At 38.2% G+C, this 21,965-nt stretch overlaps 1 protein-coding gene across 2 annotated transcripts in view; it reads left to right on the top strand.

Annotated features, from left to right (window-relative positions):
• The first annotated feature begins 14,366 nt into the window (after positions 1 to 14,366).
• Positions 14,367 to 21,965, top strand: part of DPB2 (DNA polymerase epsilon subunit B2) — a 170,629-nt gene continuing 163,030 nt past the window's right edge. For both annotated transcript variants that reach the window (XM_089371756.1, XM_089371755.1), the window contains exons 1-2: positions 14,367 to 14,993; positions 15,230 to 15,410. In XM_089371756.1, coding sequence (XP_089227882.1) covers positions 14,831 to 14,993; positions 15,230 to 15,410 — 344 coding nt within the window. In that variant the 5' untranslated portion in view covers positions 14,367 to 14,830. The remainder of the gene's footprint in view (positions 14,994 to 15,229; positions 15,411 to 21,965) is intronic.

Genomic DNA, 21,965 nt, shown 5'->3' with positions numbered 1-21,965 from the left:
CAAATGACAAAACCTCCTTTCTATATATAGGAGTCTAAGGAGTCACAATATAATCCAGCCGACCTAACAATAATAATATAAAGCCACAAAAATAACAATAGAGGGATTCTATGGGGCACAGAAATAACAATATGGGGGTAATAGGGGCACAACAATATAAATAAGGGGTATAACTACAATAGTAATCGGGTAATCACTAGTATTATAGGGACCCAACATAAAGACTTTGTTGATTAATTGATTAAAGGTTGTGCTCTCACAATGAAAGCTCTCCTCATAGTGAAAGTTTTTTGCGCAAATCTCTCTGCACACTAAAATCTCTTCGCACAAGCATTAGTTAACTAGCTAATATAGTGATGGAAAAATGATATTTGCAGTTATACAAGTGTGTTGCGATGTTCCACAATTCCGTATGCATTTTCTTTCCACATAGTTCTTCAACATTATTATTGTTATATGATCTTTTAATCCTAAACACTGCTAATTAATTTACTAAACGTTGTACTGAGTGCGGATAAAACTTTGCAGAATGAAAGCTCTCCGCACAATGAAATCTCTTTGAAAATAAAATGCACTCCACTAGGGGAATTATGTTCATTAAGGACCCTCTATTTTAATTGTGTAGAGTACGAAAGTGGAATCAAAATTTTTATTGTAGAAAACGCAAATTGATAGAGCGCTACCTTAATCAATATGTATATTGAGCAAATTTGTATATATGTAATAGGAAAATGTGAAATATCATTACATTATGAATTAAAGTTATAAATTTTCCTCACATCTCGTCATCTACACATTCTTCATTCCACACACGTAAATGTGTAAAAGTTTCAAATGGAGAATAGTTTAAAATTAATTTTCCATTTATAGCCTCATACTCCTAGACATTCCTTATCCTTCGCATAGTAAAAGCTTCACACAAGGAAACATAATAATGCTAATGTTCATTGTTAAATTAATTACGCATCGATGGTATAAATTTCCCTTTGCATTCCCATTTTACCGCACATACCCTGTCCTCCGCACGTCCTTTGGACAGTGAATGTTTACATTGTGTGGAGTTTCCACTATGACCTTTTATTTTCTTGATTATTTGGTACCTGTGGATCGAGCTGACATTAATGGCAAAGGCAAAGGCTTAAAATCAAGGAAAGTTATATCAATGGTTTATTTAGATTTCTGGGGCGACTTTGCAAGCATGGAGTCAAAGATTAGAGCCATAATTCGCCAAGTTTATTAGCAAGTGTTGCACAAGTTGAAGTTTATGGAGTGTGATTCTGAAGATGCAAGGGATCATCATTTCATTAGTTAAAATTTTTGGTGCTCTGGAATTTCTCATCATTTTGGTGTCAAAGAATGTTGAGATGATTCTATCTAAAGCACGAGTCCATTTTGAGCTTTTAAATTAGAAAATTAAAATATTGGAGGTGAAGCTAGAGTGGCTGCAATTTTCCACCTAACACTGATTTTGTTGCTACAAAACCCTTCTATGCCCAAGCAAGGAATCTCCTCGGCAAAAATACTGATATGCTTCACTAGAATTACTTCCTGGCTCCACTACTGCCTGTTGGAACTACTACCGGACTTTGCAAAATTTTCCTGCCACCTGCACTAGAAAAAAAATTGAACACTCTGCCCAGTAGTTCGATCTGCTAAGCCAACCTCTGTGCAAATTTGTAAATCACGTTGCCAGACTCCCTCTAAATCTGGATGATTTTTGCCTTTCGCTTCTAAGCTTCCCACATGATCAATACCGCTCTGATACCATGTGAAAAATTCAACTACTGAAATCTTGTTGCAACAACCAAGATTATTTATTTTAATTGTTAATTAAATTATAAGTTTATTGCTACAATAACAACGAAATAATCACACTGCAATATTCACAGATAAAAAATATTGCAGAAGATAAGCTAGAAACTGAGAAAATACTGGCACACACACACATAAAAAGTGACACAGTTATTTTTGGACAAAAGTCCCCAGAAAAACCCAACTTGAGAAAATCGGTGCAACAAGTGAGGGTTTTAATTATTAAGTAACAGTGAAATAATCTAAGTACAATCTGGGTACTGAAAAATGGCAATACTGCAGAGAAAATACTAACAAAAATTATCTGAGGGAAATTACCTTTAATCTGAGTGATCTTGATGATGCGTCCCACCAATAGGTATATTTTGAGGTCCATATTACTATCCTCCATCCCATAGATTCTTTATTTTCTCCACATTAATTTACATTTTTTGGCTATAATGTGCTTGGTAGGAAGACTAAATGGTGCTTGTCATATTTCATGGCCTAATGTGGTTTATCTGCAGGGAAGAGTATATTTTTGGGTACATTTATGATGCAGAGGCACGTTCGAGGCAACTAGAGGAAATGTAGGAGGCATGCCCCCTGCATTTACTCTCTTTTGACTCGAGGTGATCACTAGAATTGTTCATCTACACTCGTCTACAACTTGAGATCCATTGGAAGTCGAGGAACTCGGGTGCATTAGAGGATCTAAGGGAGCCAGATCCACTAATTTTGAGATTTTTTAGGGAAGAAGACCTCCTCAAGGGAGCTGCCACTCAGTCACTTTTTGTATAAATAAATAAGCCTAAGGGTTCGTTAGGATTCAAAATTTTGAAGCTAGGAAGAGCCATTGAAGGAAAAGTACTTGAAACTATTCTTTCCATTTTGATATGATGTATTTGAACTCCATTTTCTTTTAATGAAAGGTTCATTGTTGGTCTACATCTGAGTTATCTTAGGAGGGTTGAAACCCTTGGGTTTGGGCCCAACCCAGAGGCTTTAGTACCTCTCATGTATTTTCCTTTTGTCTTTGTTTAATTTCTTGTATTTTTTTCCTTGTTTAGGCAGAAATTAGATTGGAAAGATTGTGATTGCAAGCCTGGTCACCACCTCTCTTGTGGGAAGTGTGATTGAAGAGTCTACAACAACAAGCCAAAAATATGTGTTTGTGTTTCTTTGGAATTTGCTAGGATTTGAATTAATTATCTTGCATGCTTTTTTGTATGCATATTAGAAGTAAATATCATGTCTTGGCAAATGAATTAGATGCACGTTTTAGGATAGAATAGTCCTTGATGAAATAAAACTCAACTCATACTTTCCACTTTAATTTATTTTTCTACAATTTGATCATTAGATGTATGTTTTTTCCAAGAGGAGAAGAGGTGGATTGATTAGTTTGCAGGGATTTCCAGTGACTTGTAGGGGTTGGCATATTCATCCTATATCCACTTTGCTATCCTCCTTCGGGACATCTCATACTACTCTCAAATTATGCCACCGAGATCATCTTTTTAGGAAAATGGAGGACACTGTGGGCATGTATTTTTGTGCAAGATAAGCCTCTAAGGGGTACTAAGCTTGGAAAAAAATCTCTCTCCCTGCCTATATATTCATCCTCTTCCATTCCCAAATGGTTGGTCTCTGATTATTTGCACCCTTATGTTGAGATAGTGCCTACATGCTATTCACTTTGGCTTGGAGAAGGAGTGCTTGGGGAGCTTGAGCTTAGACTTGGACATTCACTCAAGGAGGGATTACTAACATCAAGGCCTAGGTTGTATGCTTCCTCTTTTATTCATTAATATATACAACACACATAATATACTCAGACAAATATATAAAACACACATAATAAATTAGGCACCAAATAATGGCGGAAAAGGCTTCAGCCTTATGGGCTTCTTCAAGTATTCTCTCTCACATTTTCATTCATTAAAATAATTGAATATAGTGTTACAAATAAATAGATGAGAGATAATGTTCTCAAGATAGTGCGTGCTATCTTAGACACTTTTAGTTGAGATAATTTCTCCTTTGGTTGAGATAATTTCTCACTAGACACACACCAATATAGGAGTTACCTAAACTAACTCCTATCTTAGAGGAACAACCCAAGAGTTAGGCACAAATTCCTAACTTGGAATATTTAATTTATTTATTTATTTTTGGAATTATTATTGTCTTGTGAGAGAGGCTAACAATGTTTAATTTATCTTAATGCTCCTTGATTTGTTAAGTGGATTACATTCGATTGTGTTTGTTGCACTTTTATGCTTTTTTGTGTCTTTGACCTCTTGTGCAGATATTCAAACGTTGTGAACAGTAAGGACTGAGCCTGAGGAGAAAGCGATCAAGATCTTCAACAAAGGAGTGCATTAGCATCCGAGCAAGGTATGTCTCCTTCCTCTTCTCTCATTTCGATTGTAATTTTGGAAAGTATCTTATAGATTGTCTCGTTTGTTGCTAGACCCACTAATTGGGCTAGAAGGATCATCTCTATCCACAAAGAGGATTTACCTAGACAACAAAATGGTGACTCCGTTGGGGAAGCTATAACCTTTCCATTCATTTCTTCAATCTAATCCTTTGATTAGTTTGACCAACCGTCGAATTCTCGGCTTGTGTGCATCAATGTAGGTTTATAAAATCATTTATTACTGCCTTAGAGTGCTAAGTTTGGATTGTTTTTTGAAATCTTTTTTGTTTTTCCTCATATTCCTCGTTCAACGTGAGTTTTAACAGCGATAGTCGCACTGGCAACGCTTGTTTTTACCTGTACAATCGCATTAAAAACCTTGTTTTCCATTGTTTGCTCGTGTTGAAAATCAGCACGAGTTTTTCCATATAAAGTAGTGTTGATGACCCTGACCAACACGAGTTTTGCTATGAAAATTAGCGCTAATGACCCTATCAGCACAAGTTTAGTTATATAAGGTAGCGTTGATCCTTGAATGTGAGAAATTTTAGGATTTATTCCTTAGAATCCAGTGTGTCTTGGCCCCTGATGTCTTTTCCCATCCTATATGCTTGAATTTGTCAGTGCTTTGATTGATTGTCTTGATTAATTTGCAAAATTTGCCTCATTGGCTTCGAAGTGAAATTTGACTGAGTTCTAGGGTTTCTAGTTAATTGGTCATCGCTTGCTGCTTGTTGGTTTCATTGAGATGTTGGTTTTGCTGATTGGTTGAGTGTTGTTTTTTGTGGAAATCATTGAAAACATCATTGTGCATTTGTTTTAGCTTGTCTTTCAAAATTTACTTTTCATGAAAATGCATTAGATTAGTTGCATTGAAAAGTTATTTTTTGAGATTCATCATTGAAAATAGATCACATTTTTTGGTGATTGAAAGCTAAAGACTATATTAGGTGCATCAAATCATTCAAAACAAAAAGAAAAGCATAATTCATATAAGTGCATCTTTGTAAAGTAAAATCATTTTTCTTTCGAAAAAGTTGCATTTAGGATAGTGAAAAGTGGAAATCATTTTTACTTTTGGTATTACATTTGGAAGACGAAAGCGAAAGTTAGTGGAAGGCATTTTTTTTTATGCATTATTGATTGAGTTTCTTCCCTTGGTTAGTCTAGCTTTCATTGAAGTGGAAAATTTCCTTTTCTCATATAGTTGCATCTTAGGGATTCGGGTGACATCGTTTTGAGCCCAAAACTGAAACATAATTGAAGATAAACATTCAAATTTGCTCAATTAACTTAAGGAGCATTTGGAACTTAATGAAAAACATTTAGAGGTCTAGGCTAGAGACGTGTTCCAATGTTTATAAACTTAGCAGTTGTCGTTAACTACATGCCTGGGGGTGAAATCCGGTTCCAATACGAAAGTATATCAAAGGTTCTCCAGTATTTTCAGGTATATAGGAGGCACTTCGGTCTGGCAAGTATATGGGAATGCTCTCACCGAACGATTATGCATTAGATAGTGATAACACAGACTTGTGCTCCCTGTACTGTTGAGTATATATTGGGAGACCTCAATAGGTTGTTATCCTTTAGCCATAAGTAACGGAGCCAGCCGCCTTGTAAACGTGATACACCGAACACAACATTCGGGGAGATTGGCCACTGTGCGTTAAGTCCTGGTTTCGACTAAGGTGTATATAGTGGTTCATGAATACTTGTTAAACCCTTTTGCCTAGCTTACCCCTCTTTTATTTTGTTTTGTTAATTTCTAAAATCAATTAATTGACCGCGGAAAACATCCTTCCTGTGGAAATACTCCTTAGCATATCTTAGGTTGATACCAATGGCAACATTTCCCAAGTATACTAACCAAGAAAATCCCCCTAACGAGAATCCTAATCCTTTTCCTTCTTTTGGAAATACTGGTGCTCCCTATATGGCAATGTTGTCCTTTCCTGGATTGTCCATTAGTCTGCTAGTTTGGTTATTTTCGACCTCGGTGATTCCGAGTGTCCAAATTGCTTTTCGACCGAGTTCTCCTCCACATGAACAACATCAACCTCATGTTGATCCTAAAGTTGACCCCTCACCTTATTCACATATTTCTTCACCACGTTCTTCCTCTTCACCTGATGAAAGTCTGGATTGTAGTAACTAAGAAGCTAAGAAGAAGAAGAAGAAAAATAACCAAGGGGGGAACCAAGAAACCATTGCTACGGGTGTAACTGATGTAGAAAAATATTCCAACAAGCCATTGAAAGTAAAATTCATGTAAGGGTGACCACCTTCTTCGGAATTGTCCAAGTATTCCTAAGGTCTTAGAAGTGAACCTGTCAACCTTTGTCATCAACCTATGGAGATCATGCTGGTGATAAAACTCTGACTAGTAATAATAAAGCCCATGGGAAAAAGCGAAAAGTCAAATTTGCCTGTAAGTTGTGTGAAGATAATCATCCCATTCACCTTTGTCCTCTTATGGATGAAGCTTCCAAAGAGTTGGAAAACCTTACTGCTTCCTAATCGTGTATTCCAGCGGGTTATCGAAAGCTTTCCCTTGATCCTTCGCTAGTTGATCAAGTGATTAATCAAAAGCCATCTTTGGTCAACCTCGCTCTCTTTGAAAGTGAGTTTCGTGAATATGTTCTCAACCAACCATTGGTTGAGAAAACGTTAGATCTGACTCCACCTTCAGTTAACCATACCTTTCAGGTAAAGAGTGAACCTCGTACTGCTTAAGTTCTTTTGGTTTCTTCAGTTTCAAATGAATTGGAGGGAAATCCTACCATTCGTGGGGTGCATGAGAGAAGTTATCTTGTTCCCATATAGAAATAGGGCATCTCTCACGTTCCTACGACACCCCCTCCGAGTAGTTTAGTCACTTCTTTTGATTGGAGTCGACTGGCAGGATATCGCCTTCCATCTTATGTGCCTTTCTAGATTACAGTATAGGCTTACCATATGGCCATACCTAGCATAGTCATAGATGAGGGTGCATCTGTTAGCATCCTGTCCTCAACTGCTTGGCAAGCTTTAGGTTCTCCTCAACTTGTTCATGTCACCCAGAATCTGTTAACACTTAACAGATTAACCAGTCAACCGTTAGGGATCCTTCCTAAGTTGCTTATTACTTTGGGAGGAAAGACTGTCTATATAAACATGATGGTTGTCCAAGGCCTGTTGGATTTTAATCTACTGCTTGGCCATGACTATGTTTACATCATGGGAGCTCTTGTCTCTTCCCTCTTTCGAGTGACGTGTTTCCCACATGAAGGAAGCATTGTGATCATTGATCAACTTACGTCCATTGGTCCTGAAACAACTCCCAATAAACCATCATCCCTAAATGGTTCTTATATGCAAGCGGTATCACCCTCGCCACAGGTTACTTACGTGGCTACCTCTTCAATGCCCACATCTACTGATGATCTAGTAGATGATGTAGTACATCATGTACTTGGGGCATTGGAGCCCGATTTTTCCATTGGATTCCTAGACATGTATCCCTTCCAGAGTGTTGTTCTCCCATCTAATGAACACCTCTTGGAAGCCATGGCCTCTTTTGGTGTGTGATCAATACCTTGGAGCAAAGTTCCTTGTCTTGTGTCAAGCTCGCTAAAAAATGAAACAAGGGCCATGGAGCAGAGTTCCTGGTCTTGTGTCAAGCTCGTTAAAAAATGTAACAAGGGCCATGGGGATAGTTCTTTTATTATGTCAACCTCATTAAAAGATGAAATAGGTCCTCATGAGCATGGTTATTTTCCTGTGTCAATATCCTCTTCCAATTCAAGTATTTGATTAGATCTCGTAAAAACCTAGTTGAGTCTTTCACTTGATCTCGTAAGTGAACCTTCATTCCATCCAATTGTTCGTAACCAATAATCTACTTAGGTGAATGAAATGAAGCTTGCGGGGCATGTACCTTGAATTGAATCATTAAGCTGGGGGCATGCAAACTTATTCCAAGCATAATTTATCTTTGTTTCAAGCTTGTGTAAAAATGAAACCATTTCCCTTTTTACCTCTCGTGATTTTCATTTTATCAACCCGTTTTTTTCTAGATAAGCCTTGGTTTTTTCCTTTCCATCGTCACCATCTCTTTGGCCGATCATATGCTTTCACTTGGTTGTTTTACCCTTGCCAGAGGAACATCTACGATGAGTGGTCTTATTAGCCAACCTCTTGACCTTTACATGTTTTGAGCAGTTCCATCATGACCGGAACTAATTGCTATCCTTTTATACCACTCGTTCTTCTAGGCAAAGTCATATTTAAGCTCTTTTCTGACTCTCGAAAAATGAAAAGATTGCGGAGTACTTGTCGTTTCGAATCGTAAAAGTAAATGAAATGACGTCTACTTAGTATAAGTTTAACCCTTTTCTGGACTGAGATAGACTACTGTACGAAAAAGGTAACCTTAGTCGAACATGGCTAGAAGGTTCTCTCGAATATTGTTTTCTGCGTTTTCAGGTTCGAGAGATAAATTATGAAAAGGGACTTGATGGAGTTTTGTTTTTCGTCTCTTTTTCAAACTCTCTAAATATGAAAAAGACATCGAGTTACTCTTTCGTTGGACTCATAAAAATTAAACGATGAAAGACTTGTCACCATGACGAGACTGAGTTTCTCCTTCCTAGGACTTGTAAAACTTACTAGGATGGATTCATTTGAAGAATGAACTTATATGACAAGCATATGGTATCTTATTCAAGCTTGTGTAAAAATAAAGAAGTACTCACTAGAAATAGTGGGGAAAAGTGAAAGTGAAACATATCTTGTATAGGCAACATGTCGCTCTTGAACATGACACTCATCTGTTTCTTGTGCTGGGTTTGGGATATCCTCACTTAGTCACTTGTCCTTCTGGGTTTGGGTGATCCATTTTGTCTCTCACCTGACTATTCCATTTCGTTGTCATGACCCTTGGTCCTATGTTGAGTCAAATATTGCCACACTCCGGAGTCGTGTCGTCAATATGTTCAAGAGAAGTCCTATTTGTAGTTTACTATCTATACGTTGTCCGACCTTTTGCCACAGTATTGGATCATACTCATTTATTCCACTTTATTCCTTGTTTCGTGTCGATGATGAGGGAATCATTATGGCCCTCCTTCGACGGGTCACTTCCTGTCAACTTCAGCTCATTATCCAAGATGATGACTTAGAAACTCTCTTTCAGTACCTTAGATCTTACATGCCTTAATGGCAAGTTCTTTGCATTCGACAACAGGTTTTCATCATTCGCCTTAGATTGGAGGATTCCAAGAATGTTTGACTTCAACTTCATTTTCACATTCACGAATTGTACTGTTGTACCTTGAGATCCATTATCGTTATTGGTGGTTTCTCTTGTGCCTATTAACAACTCACATCACTGGGCAATAATCAGGTGGTTTTCTAGCATGTTCAACTTCGACGCATCCATTCGCATGTTAGAATTCGTACTTTGATCGGGTTGGGATGGAACACAGGACCCTGGATTTTTTCTAATATAACTCAGGTTGCGTGGAGTTATGAATTATTCATGATTGTATACATGTTTCCTCTATATGGATGGCTGTGACCATACCGTGGGACCTTATATCTATGATGATGATGATCCTTCTATATCGGGTGGTTGTGTCCATACCGTGGATTCATGTTTTGATATATATGACAGAGATATCAAGTATGTATATGTATATGCGTCCTTGTTTTGCAGGTCTCCTGACAGTGTTTGTTCTCTTCCTTGCAATAGCTCGCAAAGCATCTCAGCCATCACTCCCTGTTCTACCTTCATGCTTTAGGGGGCATCTGTTACAAAATATTTTGTCATTCCTCATGCACTTCCTTGTGTCATACCCCAGAGTGCCCAAAACTTGACAATTATGCAGTGTACCCATCCTGATATGTAGTCCAGATCCTCCCTGAAGAACTAATGAAAACATGCCTTGAGCCTTCCCTGAGAAAATGAGCTCAAAACCCTAATTTTTGGGTTAGCGCGACTATGACACTGCCTACTCGTGCTGATGGCAGGTTGCACCATATTAGCCTCATGCTGCCAGCGCAATTTTTACTTGGATACTTGCGTTGATCCCTAAAAGGAAAGTTTTCCCAAAGAGGACAAGAAGCTTCATGATCTAGAGGCTTCCATAACGACGAGCTGGATGTTGTTCGTTGTGGATGTGGTCAAATTCTCCCAATATTACCCTTTGATCTTATCCCTATGAGCTTCCTCCTTGAGATGAGGACCTTCACCTATCTTTGGTGAGATTCTAACTCCCTTCCCCTGCCTATATATTCATCCTCTTCCATTCCCAAATGGTTGGTCTTTGATTATTTGCACCCTTGTGTTGAAATAGTGCCTACATGCTATTCACTTTGGCTTGGAGAGCTTGAGCTTGGACTTAGACATTCACTCAAGGAAGGCTTACTAACATCAAGGCCTAGGTTGTATGCTTCCTCTTTTACTCATTAGTATATACAATTGTTGGTTCACTTTCCACAAATTCTTGTGTCAATGCTTCATTTATCTTAATACTCCTTGATCTCTTAAGTGGATTACATTCAATTATGTTTGTTGCACTTTTATGCTTTGTTGTGTCTTTGACCTCTTGTGTAGGTATTCAAACGCTATGAGCAGTAAGGACTGAGCTTGAGGAGCAATAGATTAAGATCTTCAACAAAAGAGTGCATTATAACATCAGAGCGAGGTATGTCTCCTTCCTCTTCTCTCATTTTGATTGTAATTTTGGAAAGTGTCTTGTAGATTATCTTGTTTGTTGCTAGACCCACTCATTGGGCTAGAGGGATTGTCTCTGTCCGCAAAGAGGATTTACCTAGACAAAATTGTTCCTTTGTCCCTTGGTGTGTCCAGGGTCAAGGAGTCAGTTAACAACTTCCTCCATAATCTCAAAATCAGAAAACTCCTCGTGGTGATTAGCAACATGATTCTAACTGATGATTTTCCTATTAGATGTTCAGGGTTGGGCAGGGGGGGTGGGGTGGTGACTAAGTGAAGCACAACAACGACATCTTGAGCCTAGCCTTAGGCCTGGGGATGACCTTGCTGACCTCTACCACTGCTATCCCTTCGGCTACACATTCTTTTTGCCAAGGCATAGTGCCTCCCATAGAGATGCATAAGTTTGAAGAAAAGACAGAGGCTGACCCAAAGAGAAGAAAAAGGTGGTTTGTTACCACAAGGCCGAGGCATGCAAAGGAAAATAAGATATGACATGAGGTGACCCTGATTTACAAATAGTAATAAACCACTAGGCCAAACACACTATGCAAAAACACCAAATTATAGTCTTCATTTGCAAGAGGAAACCATTAATCCAAACCCTAGGCACCCAGAAAGGAGACACAACTGCGATGCCAAACTTAAGCCCATAAAATTTAACACCGGAATACAATTCAATAGGACTAGATAGAAAATTCTAAATCTTAAAACCACCATGCCTCATAACCCAATCCCCCTTTTCCATTGGTGCAACAAGCGGGATGACGCCACCACTCGAAGAAAGCGATAAGCACTGGGAACCTTGCAACAACTCCTATTGTTGACGCACACCACCACACAACTCATACATGAACCCAACTATCGCCTTCAAATTCTCTCTATAGACCCTTAAAGCCTTTGGGGATGGTTTGATATATAAGAAAGCGCAGTCCTTTGCCATGTCGAGGTTGAAGACAGGTGATGCAGGTGCAAAGGAATGTCGAGAATTACTGCATTTTAAAATTAGGAAGTCTCCATTCACCAGGATATTTCTTGAGGGTTGCTATGACAATGATCCCACCTGTAGTGGGTGGAGCAACCCAATACAACATAAATGCTCATCATAGTTTGAGTAGAATGCAGGACAAGTAGAGGGATAATATCAATCTATCCAATGCCATGGGAAATAAGTCTGCAAGCTCTTGCATGGGGTGGGCAGACCGCACCATACGCCCTTATTTAATGCTGAAAGAGGTGATAGGGTGGCAGGCCCCCCCCCCAGCCTCACTTACTAATTGGTCTTCCACCTCAATTAGACATTTTTTTTTACAGAGCAGGTACTTTTATATTAAAAATCTAGATTTACACGGCTAGAACCTTTTTTACAATATCACAATGAAACTAGCTTCAGTTTGAGTGGCTATTTTCATATCTCAATGCATCCATAATATTAACTTCTTCCCCCTACTTTCCTTAAAAGCTATAACAAAACATTGAAATTTCCCATAAACCCGAAAAAAAAGACCCAATGTCAAAACATAACGGCATTGCATGAAGAAACATTAACTGAAGTTGGACTTCCCCGCTTCCTTGCTAACCTCCTTGCCTTGACTGCTCGACCCCACTCCTGAGGTCCCATCTCCTCCATCTTTTCGCAGTTGAGCTACAACCTCCTCGGACAACCCTGCAACAATTTCTTTCACCTCATCGAATATGTTATCGTTAATCAACTCTGAATTAGAGGTGAGCAGGTCGGTCTCCATTTTCACTATCTTTCTCTCCAACGATGCCTCCACACTCCCAAACTTTGCGTTGATGCGCTCGACGTTGGTTGCACAATCCCTCTCTAGCAGTTCGACCTGGTGGGTGATGAGGTCAAGCCTACCCATAAGTAATTTAAACAGGAACACTGCGACGTTCTTCTAGTGGGCCAAGTCCTCCTCAAGGGATTTCTTATCTTGTCCCCCCTTCAGATCCATGACAAAATCCTTCCAACCCACACTACTATCAAACCAATGCACCAAAATTGCTACAATATGTGATTCGGGAGAAGTCTGCATATCCTTAAATACACAAATTCCCTCCTGCTCTTTGTTCTCAACGACTTGTGCCATAATCGCCTGGATATCTTCATGTCAATCCCATTAAATATGCATGCTATCTAAGGGACCTACCAAATCACCCTTGCAACCAATTCACCAAATAACAAGACGTTGTCCATAGTTTCACCATTAATTCTCCAAATAAATATACAATCCTTCTTCCTCCTTGAAGTGACAGATTCTCCATATTGTCCATAGGCTTAGTTAGTTTCCTGTATATGCCCTGCGAGGTGATAATCTGGGGATCTAGGAGGATATTCATAGTTCGCAATCCTTTCCTCACCTATTCTGTTTTCCAATTATACTAACCCACATCATCCCTCCATCAACGATTATGAGGAGGGCATTAAATTCTCCCTTGACCAACATTTTGTTACGAAATGGGTAGGTGGCCCATGTCCCTCCCATGAGTCTCACACTTGCCTTCGCCCAAGGTCATGCCGCAATTCACCATCTTGTCGACGAACTTGTTAAGGTTTTAGAGGATATGAAATAGCTCAAATTGTTCATTTTTTTTAATTGTTAGTATATTCTTGAGACAATAGAAGGCCTTGTGCCATGCTTACGAGCATTGGAGGTTGTGAACATTCTTATAACTAATAGGGAGTCCCCTACCACTTTAATTTTCTTTATCCCGAGAGATATAACTAGGTCCAAACCTTTCCACAAGGTTAGTAGTTCCGCTTTGTTGTTGGTGGCCATTCCTAATCCCCATGCATAACTCATCCCAATTTGTTCGATGGGGCAACATAGTACCCCTCCCGCTCCTGCTGCCCTTCTCAGACAATTATTTTATTAATTATAAAATAAATTAATATATGAATTAAACATAAAAACATTTTAAAAAACATGCAACAATATTCATAACCATGAAATTTCAAGTGCACTTTACCATGGAAAATTTTAACTTATAAATATTCTTTATCACAATATCATGAACCAATATTATGACATATAAATACTGCTTTCCCAATATAACAAACATTAGTATGATATTTTCTTTAATTAATTAATTTAAAATAAATTAACTAAAAAACAAATAATTTGAAAATAAATCTTATTCCAAAATATTACTATCTGATAAATTATTTATAAAAAAATAACTACCTTTAACATAAATCTTGAACCTTAACCATTATCTGTAACTGCTACTTAAAATGCTAATATTGGTGGAGGCTAAATCTGTAATTAACTCTAATGGTTACAAAATTCTGAAAGTTAGTTATGGTGACCATTATCTGTAACTGCTACTTAAAATACTAATATTGGTGGAGGCTAAATCTGTAATTAACTCTAATAATTACAAAATTCTGAGAAGTACTTATGGTGAATCCAAGATTGCATTGGCAGAATTAAAAACATTATACAATCCCAAAGTTTCCCGCCACAATGCAGGTTAAGAGGAAATGCCTGTCTGTCAGGTTGGTGTAGTGTGTAGATTCGCGTCTGAAAGGCTCTACACACGGGCTGTAGGTACATGTTCTTTGACCGACTTGGATCGACTCTGGGCTTGATGAGACTAAGTGGGTTGGCCAATACCTATATCTGGATTATCTGGATCCGGAGAACGAATAACGAATGAACCTGGTGAATATTAAACTGCCGCTTCAGGTGCTTCGATGGGATCCGGAATTCAATCTGCATCTTGATCAATGCATCGTATATAACAGTAAGTGTGTATTTCCCTGCTGAATCAAGACGGGAAAAATTGATCTCAACGAATCGAGATTACCTTGGCACTTCGAGAATACACGCTTACTCTGGCACTGGAGGCCATCACATTATAGCATAGAGAAGCAGTAGCGAAAGATCATGGGGTCTCAGTCCCTTAAAAATATCCAGAAGAAATTCAAGCTGAGAGGATTAACTCTCACTGTTAGTGCCCTCAAGGTCGTTACAGAGTTCATTAATGACTTCACAGAAGCAGAAGACGAAGCTCTTGAGCTCGTTCTCGATGAAATTGAGAGGGCCTCTCGTATGACTAAACCCTAAACCCATCGATTATTGTTTAACAGTAGCGTTTTATGGACATTTACAGTGTACTCTGTGTTTGTTTGTCTATTCTTTGGTTAAGTGGAAACTCAAAATTTATACATTTTTCGAGTCAAGATAACATTTCTAAATTCTAAGCCTAAAACCCATCGAATTTTAAATATCATTAGCACTTCATGGATATTTACAGTGTGCTCTACGTTTGCATGTTCTTCACAGTGAAAACTACCGTGTTAGATAAAGAAGCAGTGGAGCAAATTCTGAGCCCACTTACAGGAACTGCTGGGGACAGTAGCGTAGACGCAGTAACTAATGCCTGCAACCAGTCTGGACTGCGCATCATTGATGTCTTCCTCGTCTCCAAGTTCTCCTACGATCCGATTCGTAAAATGTTTTATGAGTAAGAAGATGCTCGTTTCTGGAATTTTTTTTCTTCCAAAAATTGCTTCTTATTTTCCGATCATGTAACTTTATGTTAGCTAGCGGCTCCTTCCCCTCCCGTCCCCTCGCGTCCCCCACCCCCGCAAAAAAATGTGTCGCAGTAAAAGAAATGGCCATTTTTTCTTAAAGAGACATTAATAACTGTACTCTTGAAACCCCCAAAACTCAAAATTGATAAGATACACAATCTCCACCCAGATTTAGCAATAACTATAACTACAAAAATCAGTGGCACAAAGGCAAATAATAGCAGAAGATCATCAATATCTACCCAAAGTGGTGCACCGTGAGAAAGCATAATAACTGTAATTTAATCCCGGTCACAGTCTTTGTGCTTACATCAGTCGGTCAGCTGTGGAAGTTCATGAAAATCGTCGTTCTCCTCCTCCAAAGTGGCTAGCAGGACAGGTGGAACTTTGTCCATCGGAGGTCACGGCCTTTCTGAGATTTGAAATTATGATTACACCATAAATGCTAGTTTATAGGTAGCTAGCTGCCGAGTCACTACGGTAAAGCATTTGTGATCACAGCTATGCATTATTGATCTAGCACTTGACATTTTGGTGTTGGCAGTGTTCAAATTAGTTTTCATATTGTAAATTTAGATGTATATATTTTCTTGCGCATTCTCTCAAGTTTGGAAAGCTATCATTGATTTAGACAACATTGAAGCCACTAGGGAGATTACATTGCAGCAATTATGGTGTAGGGTCATACCCCTTTGAAATTGATCCCGGAATTAAACTTAAAACCCAAAGGTAGAACACATAATAAACACATGAGATACCAGATATTAGGGCAGGTTCTATTATGCTTCAACTAATGTATCTCACCTGATTGATCTGATGTGAGCTGATGTTACAAAGCGGTGAAGAATACCCCGTAAATACATGCACATGGAGTAATAAATCATCATAGAAATTGTGGTTGGCCCATGGTTTCACCAAACCTCTTGTCCTGGGCCACAGGTGGTGCAGCAATACTCTTGCACGGCCATAGAGTTCCAGAAGCTAATTCTTATGTTATGTCCATCATTCAAATATGGAGGTATTAGTTACCATGCATAATTTTGTTGGCAGGATTCAAGGGGCAATATTTCTCTAGCTATTTTGCTAAACAGTGAAAAAATAAAATCAGTTAGATTTACTATAACCAGTTCTATGAAAAACTTTTTGGATTGTAGTATCCTAATATTGCCTCAAGGGCAATATTTCTCTAGCTATTTTGCCAAACAGTGAAATATAAAATCGGTTAAAATACTATAACCAGTTATAGGAAAAACTTTTTGAATTCTAGTATCCTAATATCATGCCTTAAAGTTGAATATTTCTCTAGCTATTTTGCCAAACGGTGAAATATAAAATCGGTTAAAATACTTTAACCAGTTATAGGAAAAACTTTTTGAATTCTAGTATCCTAATATCATGCCTTAAAGTTGACCCAATGCTGCGTTTGACATGCTCATGGGCTCATACAAGGTTTTATTCACGGGATTTGATTGAAGGAAAAACTTTTTGAATTCTAGTATCCTAATATCATGCCTTAAAATTGAATATTTCTCTAGCTGTAATATTTCTCTAGCTATTTTGCCAAACAGTGAAATATAAAATCGGTTAAAACCAGTTATAGGAAAAACTTTTTGAATTCTAGTATCCTAATATCATGCCTTAAAGTTGACTCAATGCTGCGTTTGACATGCTCGTGGGCTCATACAAGGTTTTATTCACGGGATTAAGTGATTGAATAAGAACACAATGGCCCATGGCAAGAAACTTCAAGATCTAGAGAGATTTAGTTAGCTTTAAGGCCATTTGAGAGTAATGTTCCCCCAAATTTCTTGGATGTCGGAGCATGGCAAGGCAATGCACATTGGGGATGTGCGAAGACACCCAAATTTTAGGGAAATTCATGGGATGGGGATGGAGATATAAGGTTTTCTAGCATAATGGGTCCTATCCATAAAATTATAAAAGATAAAATTCTCAACAATATCAATTCATCCCATTTAAATTACTAAATTGAAGTTTGTAATTGACAGAGACATGATTCACAATCACTATGTTATTATCATATTTCACATTGAATCAATGGTACATGCATAAGAAAAGTTCAAATTTGTATCTTTAAGAAAATGAATTACATTGATTCCAATTCCAAATACTACCAAGTAAATACTAAATTGTAGATATTGAATTCTAAAATAGTAAATTAAAGTTGCTCAAAATTAGTAAAGAGTGACAAGTGTGTACACCCAAATTTTAGGGAAATGGAGATATAAGGTTTTCTAGCATAATGGGTCCTCTCCATAAAATTATAAAAGATAAAATTCTCAACAATATCAATTCATCCCATTTAAATTACTAAATTGAAGTTTGTAATTGACAGAGACATGATTCACAATCACTATTGTTATTATCATATTTCACATTGAATCAATGGTACATGCATAAGAAAAGTTCAAATTTGTATCTTTAAGAAAATGAGTTACATTGATTCCAATTCCAAATACTACCAAGTAAATACTAAATTGTAGATATTGAATTCTAGAATAGTAAATTAAAGTTGCTCAAAATTAGATTCACAATCACTATTGTTATTGTCATATTTCACATTGAATCAATGGTACATGCATAAGAAAAGTTCAAATTTGTATCTTTAAGAAAATGAATTACATTGATTCCAATTCCAAATACTACGAAGTAAATGCTAAATTGTAGATATTGAATTCTAAAATAGTAAATTAAAGTTGCTCAAAATTAGTAAAGAGCGACAAGTCTATTAGTTTTTGGTAGCATCGGAAGTGCTCTAGCCTTGAAAATTGGTGGAGAGGCTAAGGCACATGAGTTCTAAAGAACCTAGAAACCATTTGTTGAAATTCCACCCGGATTGTATTTTATTAAAATAATTAATTTTTTTAATGGAGTTCCTAAGTCTAAACTTAGGGAAATTAAATATTAATGGAAACTGTTTGGTGAAATTCCACCCGGATTGTATTTTATTAAAATAATTAATTTTTTTAATGGAGTTCCTAAGTCTAAACTTAGGGAAATTAAAATATTAATGGGTATTAATCAAAATATGAGTGAGAATGATCTAGAAGGTGGAAGTCATGTTTTATTCTTAGTCGTTGATTAGAGACTTAATCTCAACCGTTGAAGACTCAACAAGAAAAATATAAAATGGAGGGTTGGGGTTCATTTGGAAAAAGAGAGAGAGAGGGAGAGAGAATTGATCTAGAGTTCGATTTCTGGGGCTAGGAAGCTGAGAAAGTCGAACTAAGTGATCATTCAGCAACAGAGGGGCAGTGAGAATCCGGAAGGACTTTTCGGAGAATACTGATAGAAAGGCAGAGAGAGCTTGCAGAGAGGCAGTGCAATAGCTGGGAGAGCTGACGTTGGGCCAGTTTGGGCCCATGCAGCCTTGACGCAGAGCCAGAAGGGCCAGCACAGAGCCGGAACTGCTGGGAACAGTCGAAACTGCTAGAACAACCAAGATAGCTGATGCAGAGGGTAGAGGAGGTGACACAGAATTGACGCTGAGCCTGAAAGGATGGTGTAGGGCCTACGTAGGGCCAGTGCAGAAATAGTCGGGGTTAGCTAGTCTTGTGCCAGAACAACCAAAATTTTGCCGAGTGAAGTGAGGTAAAACTCACTCAGATTTTCTACCAATATTTTTCTCTGTAAAGGATTGCTAGATGAGCATCTTAGATTTGTATTCAGATATTTCTCTTGCATAATAATAAACCCTCAAAACTGTTGCATTGGTTTTCTCGCATTGGGTTTTTCCGGGGACTACTGTATCCTTTCCGGGGACTATTGTATCCAAAAATAAGTGCGTCCTATGTATCCTAGGAAACCGGATTCGTCCTAAACCCCCTGCGAATCCCGAATCCGGCGAATCCGACACGATTCGGTCCGGATTCGTGTCCAAATCACAGGACACGTCGTGTCCGTTTCGGACACGTCGTGTCCGAGGGCGTGTCGCGATTTTAGGACACGTGTCCGGTTTCCAGGACTCGCTAAGCTCAGCGCGGGTATGAAAAGGGCGTGTTTGCTCATTAATATTTTCATTTGGTAAGTGATTTGTGTTGTTGCAGCAAGGAGTAGAGCATTTTGGCAGCTTCATAATCAAGTCTAGGCCCTAGTATTGATATGCTATTCATGGTAATGTTAAATTCTTAAAGTAAAAGTGACATTCTCCTTAATCTTCATTTTCATCCTTTTACTTAAATTTTTAACATTACCATGAAATGACTCAGGATGTTTGAGAGTGGTTCCGGCCTCATTGGATTTCATATGGCGAAAGTAGAATTTTAGATTTCATTCAAAATCCAGCAGACTTATCAGTTTTTCAGGATTTTAGGATTGGGGGATTGCAATGTTTCCATTGAATTTTGTCATGTATTAGGGTATGGAACTCGTATTTAATCAAGAGCACCAAACCAAGAGCTTCTGAATATGTCGCTCCCGCTCCCAAGTAACACTGTTCCTGATGATATGGGTCTGGACACCATTGTTGAGTTGGCATTGGCCAACATGGATTTCAATGATCCAGTGCTAGAGCCTGTTAGATTTGATGACTTAGAGGGGTCAGCCTCCATACTAGCAGATGCAAAGGCGACTATGGATACAGGGGAGGAGGAGGATGTAGAGGAGAGCAGTGGGGACCATGATGATGGGGACAGTGATGCTGATTCTGATGCTGATTGATGCCTTGAGGCTTGTATACCTGTAGTTGTTTTATATTTTCTATTTCTATTTGCCATTGGCATTGCACCAACACTACCTATGTAACACATTTTGATTTGATGACTTAATGAGAAAACAACAGTTGTCAGTGTGTTTATCTTACTATCTTGTAGTTGTAAGTTGTCTTTCAGTTATGAATTATGAATCATGATTTAAATTTTTAATAGATTTATCATTTATGTGACCAGTACCACTGACATTTATTTGAATTTTGTATGTACTATGCATGCTAATAGCTATAGATGAAGATCTATGTTTGAAATCAATAAATTTGTATCATTAATTAAAATTTGTGTAAGAAATATGATAATATCTAATTTTTAATATATATATATATATATATATATATATATATATATATTTAAATATATATTATATATATATATATATTTTTTAATAAAATAATATATAACGTGTCCTAACGTGTCCTGTTCCGGGGGGTCAGCGTGTCCCGAATCCGACACCATGAATCCCGAATCCTACGTGTCCCGAATCCCCGTGTCAGGTGACTTAGTATGTATCTTGTTCTTTGCTCTGTTTTCTGTTTCGTGAAATCAAATATTTAATTAGTGGAAGTTGTAGAAGAAATTTGCTTAAGTATTCAAAATGTTAATTTTAGTTATGTTCTATGCTTAGAGCAATTTATTTAAATATTCATAGTTAGCTCAATATATTTTCCAGATTAGCAATCACATCAGCATTAAAGTAAACTGCAGATAGAACATAAACATAAATAGCAGAAGACAAGCCAAGACAAGAGGACACAAGATGTGGCGCTAGCCAGGGACAAACCCCAATGTAGGAAACCCTTGATCAATTCTTCTTATATGTTCTTCAATAGTTCAACATAGAGAGAGAGAGAGAGAGAGTATGTTTACAATAGCAGTCAACACTTTGACTTATCTAGATAAGAGCATAGATCATCTCTAAAAAGATGATACATGAGATCAGTTGAAGACATGTTGCTTCAACTAATTCTCCAAGGTGACTCCTTCACCTATCGTTGTGCTGCATTTCGTCATCATGTTGCACCTCATCGCGCTGCACCATGCTGCACCCATCATCACTATGTTGCATCTCATCACGCTTCATTAATCATGACTGTACCCATCACTGTACTGCATGATGTGCCATCGCTGCGCCATGTTGCCATACTGACCTATGTGCTGGCTGCATCTTGCTTGCTTGTTGCCCCTAGCTTGCTTGTTGTCCCTAGCATGCTTGTTTTCATGCTAGCTGTAACATTGCATGCTTGGTGTATTTGCTGCTAAGTATCATACAACTGTCCCAATGTTAGTTAGCTCTCCCTTGCATGCTGCTCTCCTTCGAAGATAGATGCTCCGACTGTCTCGGCAGTTCCCGGCATTTCTGGCTATTCCAGGCAGTTCCGACAGTTTCGGTTGTTCCCGACAATCCTGGCTTTTCCGACAGTTCCGACTTTTGCAGCAGTTTCGACATTTCTGGCAGTTCCAACTTTTCTGGCAGTTCCGGCTTTTCCGACAGTTCTGGCTTTTTCGGCTTTTCCGTCTTTTCTGGCAGTTCCAGCTTTTCTGGCAGTTCTAGCTTTTCCAGCAGTTCCGGCTTTTCTGACAGTTCTGGCTTTCTGCCCTCTGGATCTGGGCAACATTATTCCTTAGGATCTCTCCTCCTACTAAAACCCAAAGACAAGTAGAGAGAGGAAGAGATCCCAAGTGTGTTGAAATGACTTGAAGGCCACCTCTATTTATACTAAAACGTTGAGCACATGTGGGGTTTATTTGGTTGTT

This window comes from Pinus tabuliformis, chromosome 8, assembly GCF_031772625.1.
Source record: "Pinus tabuliformis cultivar Carrire ecotype Pingquan chromosome 8, CPIR1, whole genome shotgun sequence".
Lineage (NCBI taxonomy): Eukaryota > Viridiplantae > Streptophyta > Pinopsida > Pinales > Pinaceae > Pinus > Pinus tabuliformis.
This window is presented reverse-complemented; position numbering and strand designations above follow the sequence as displayed.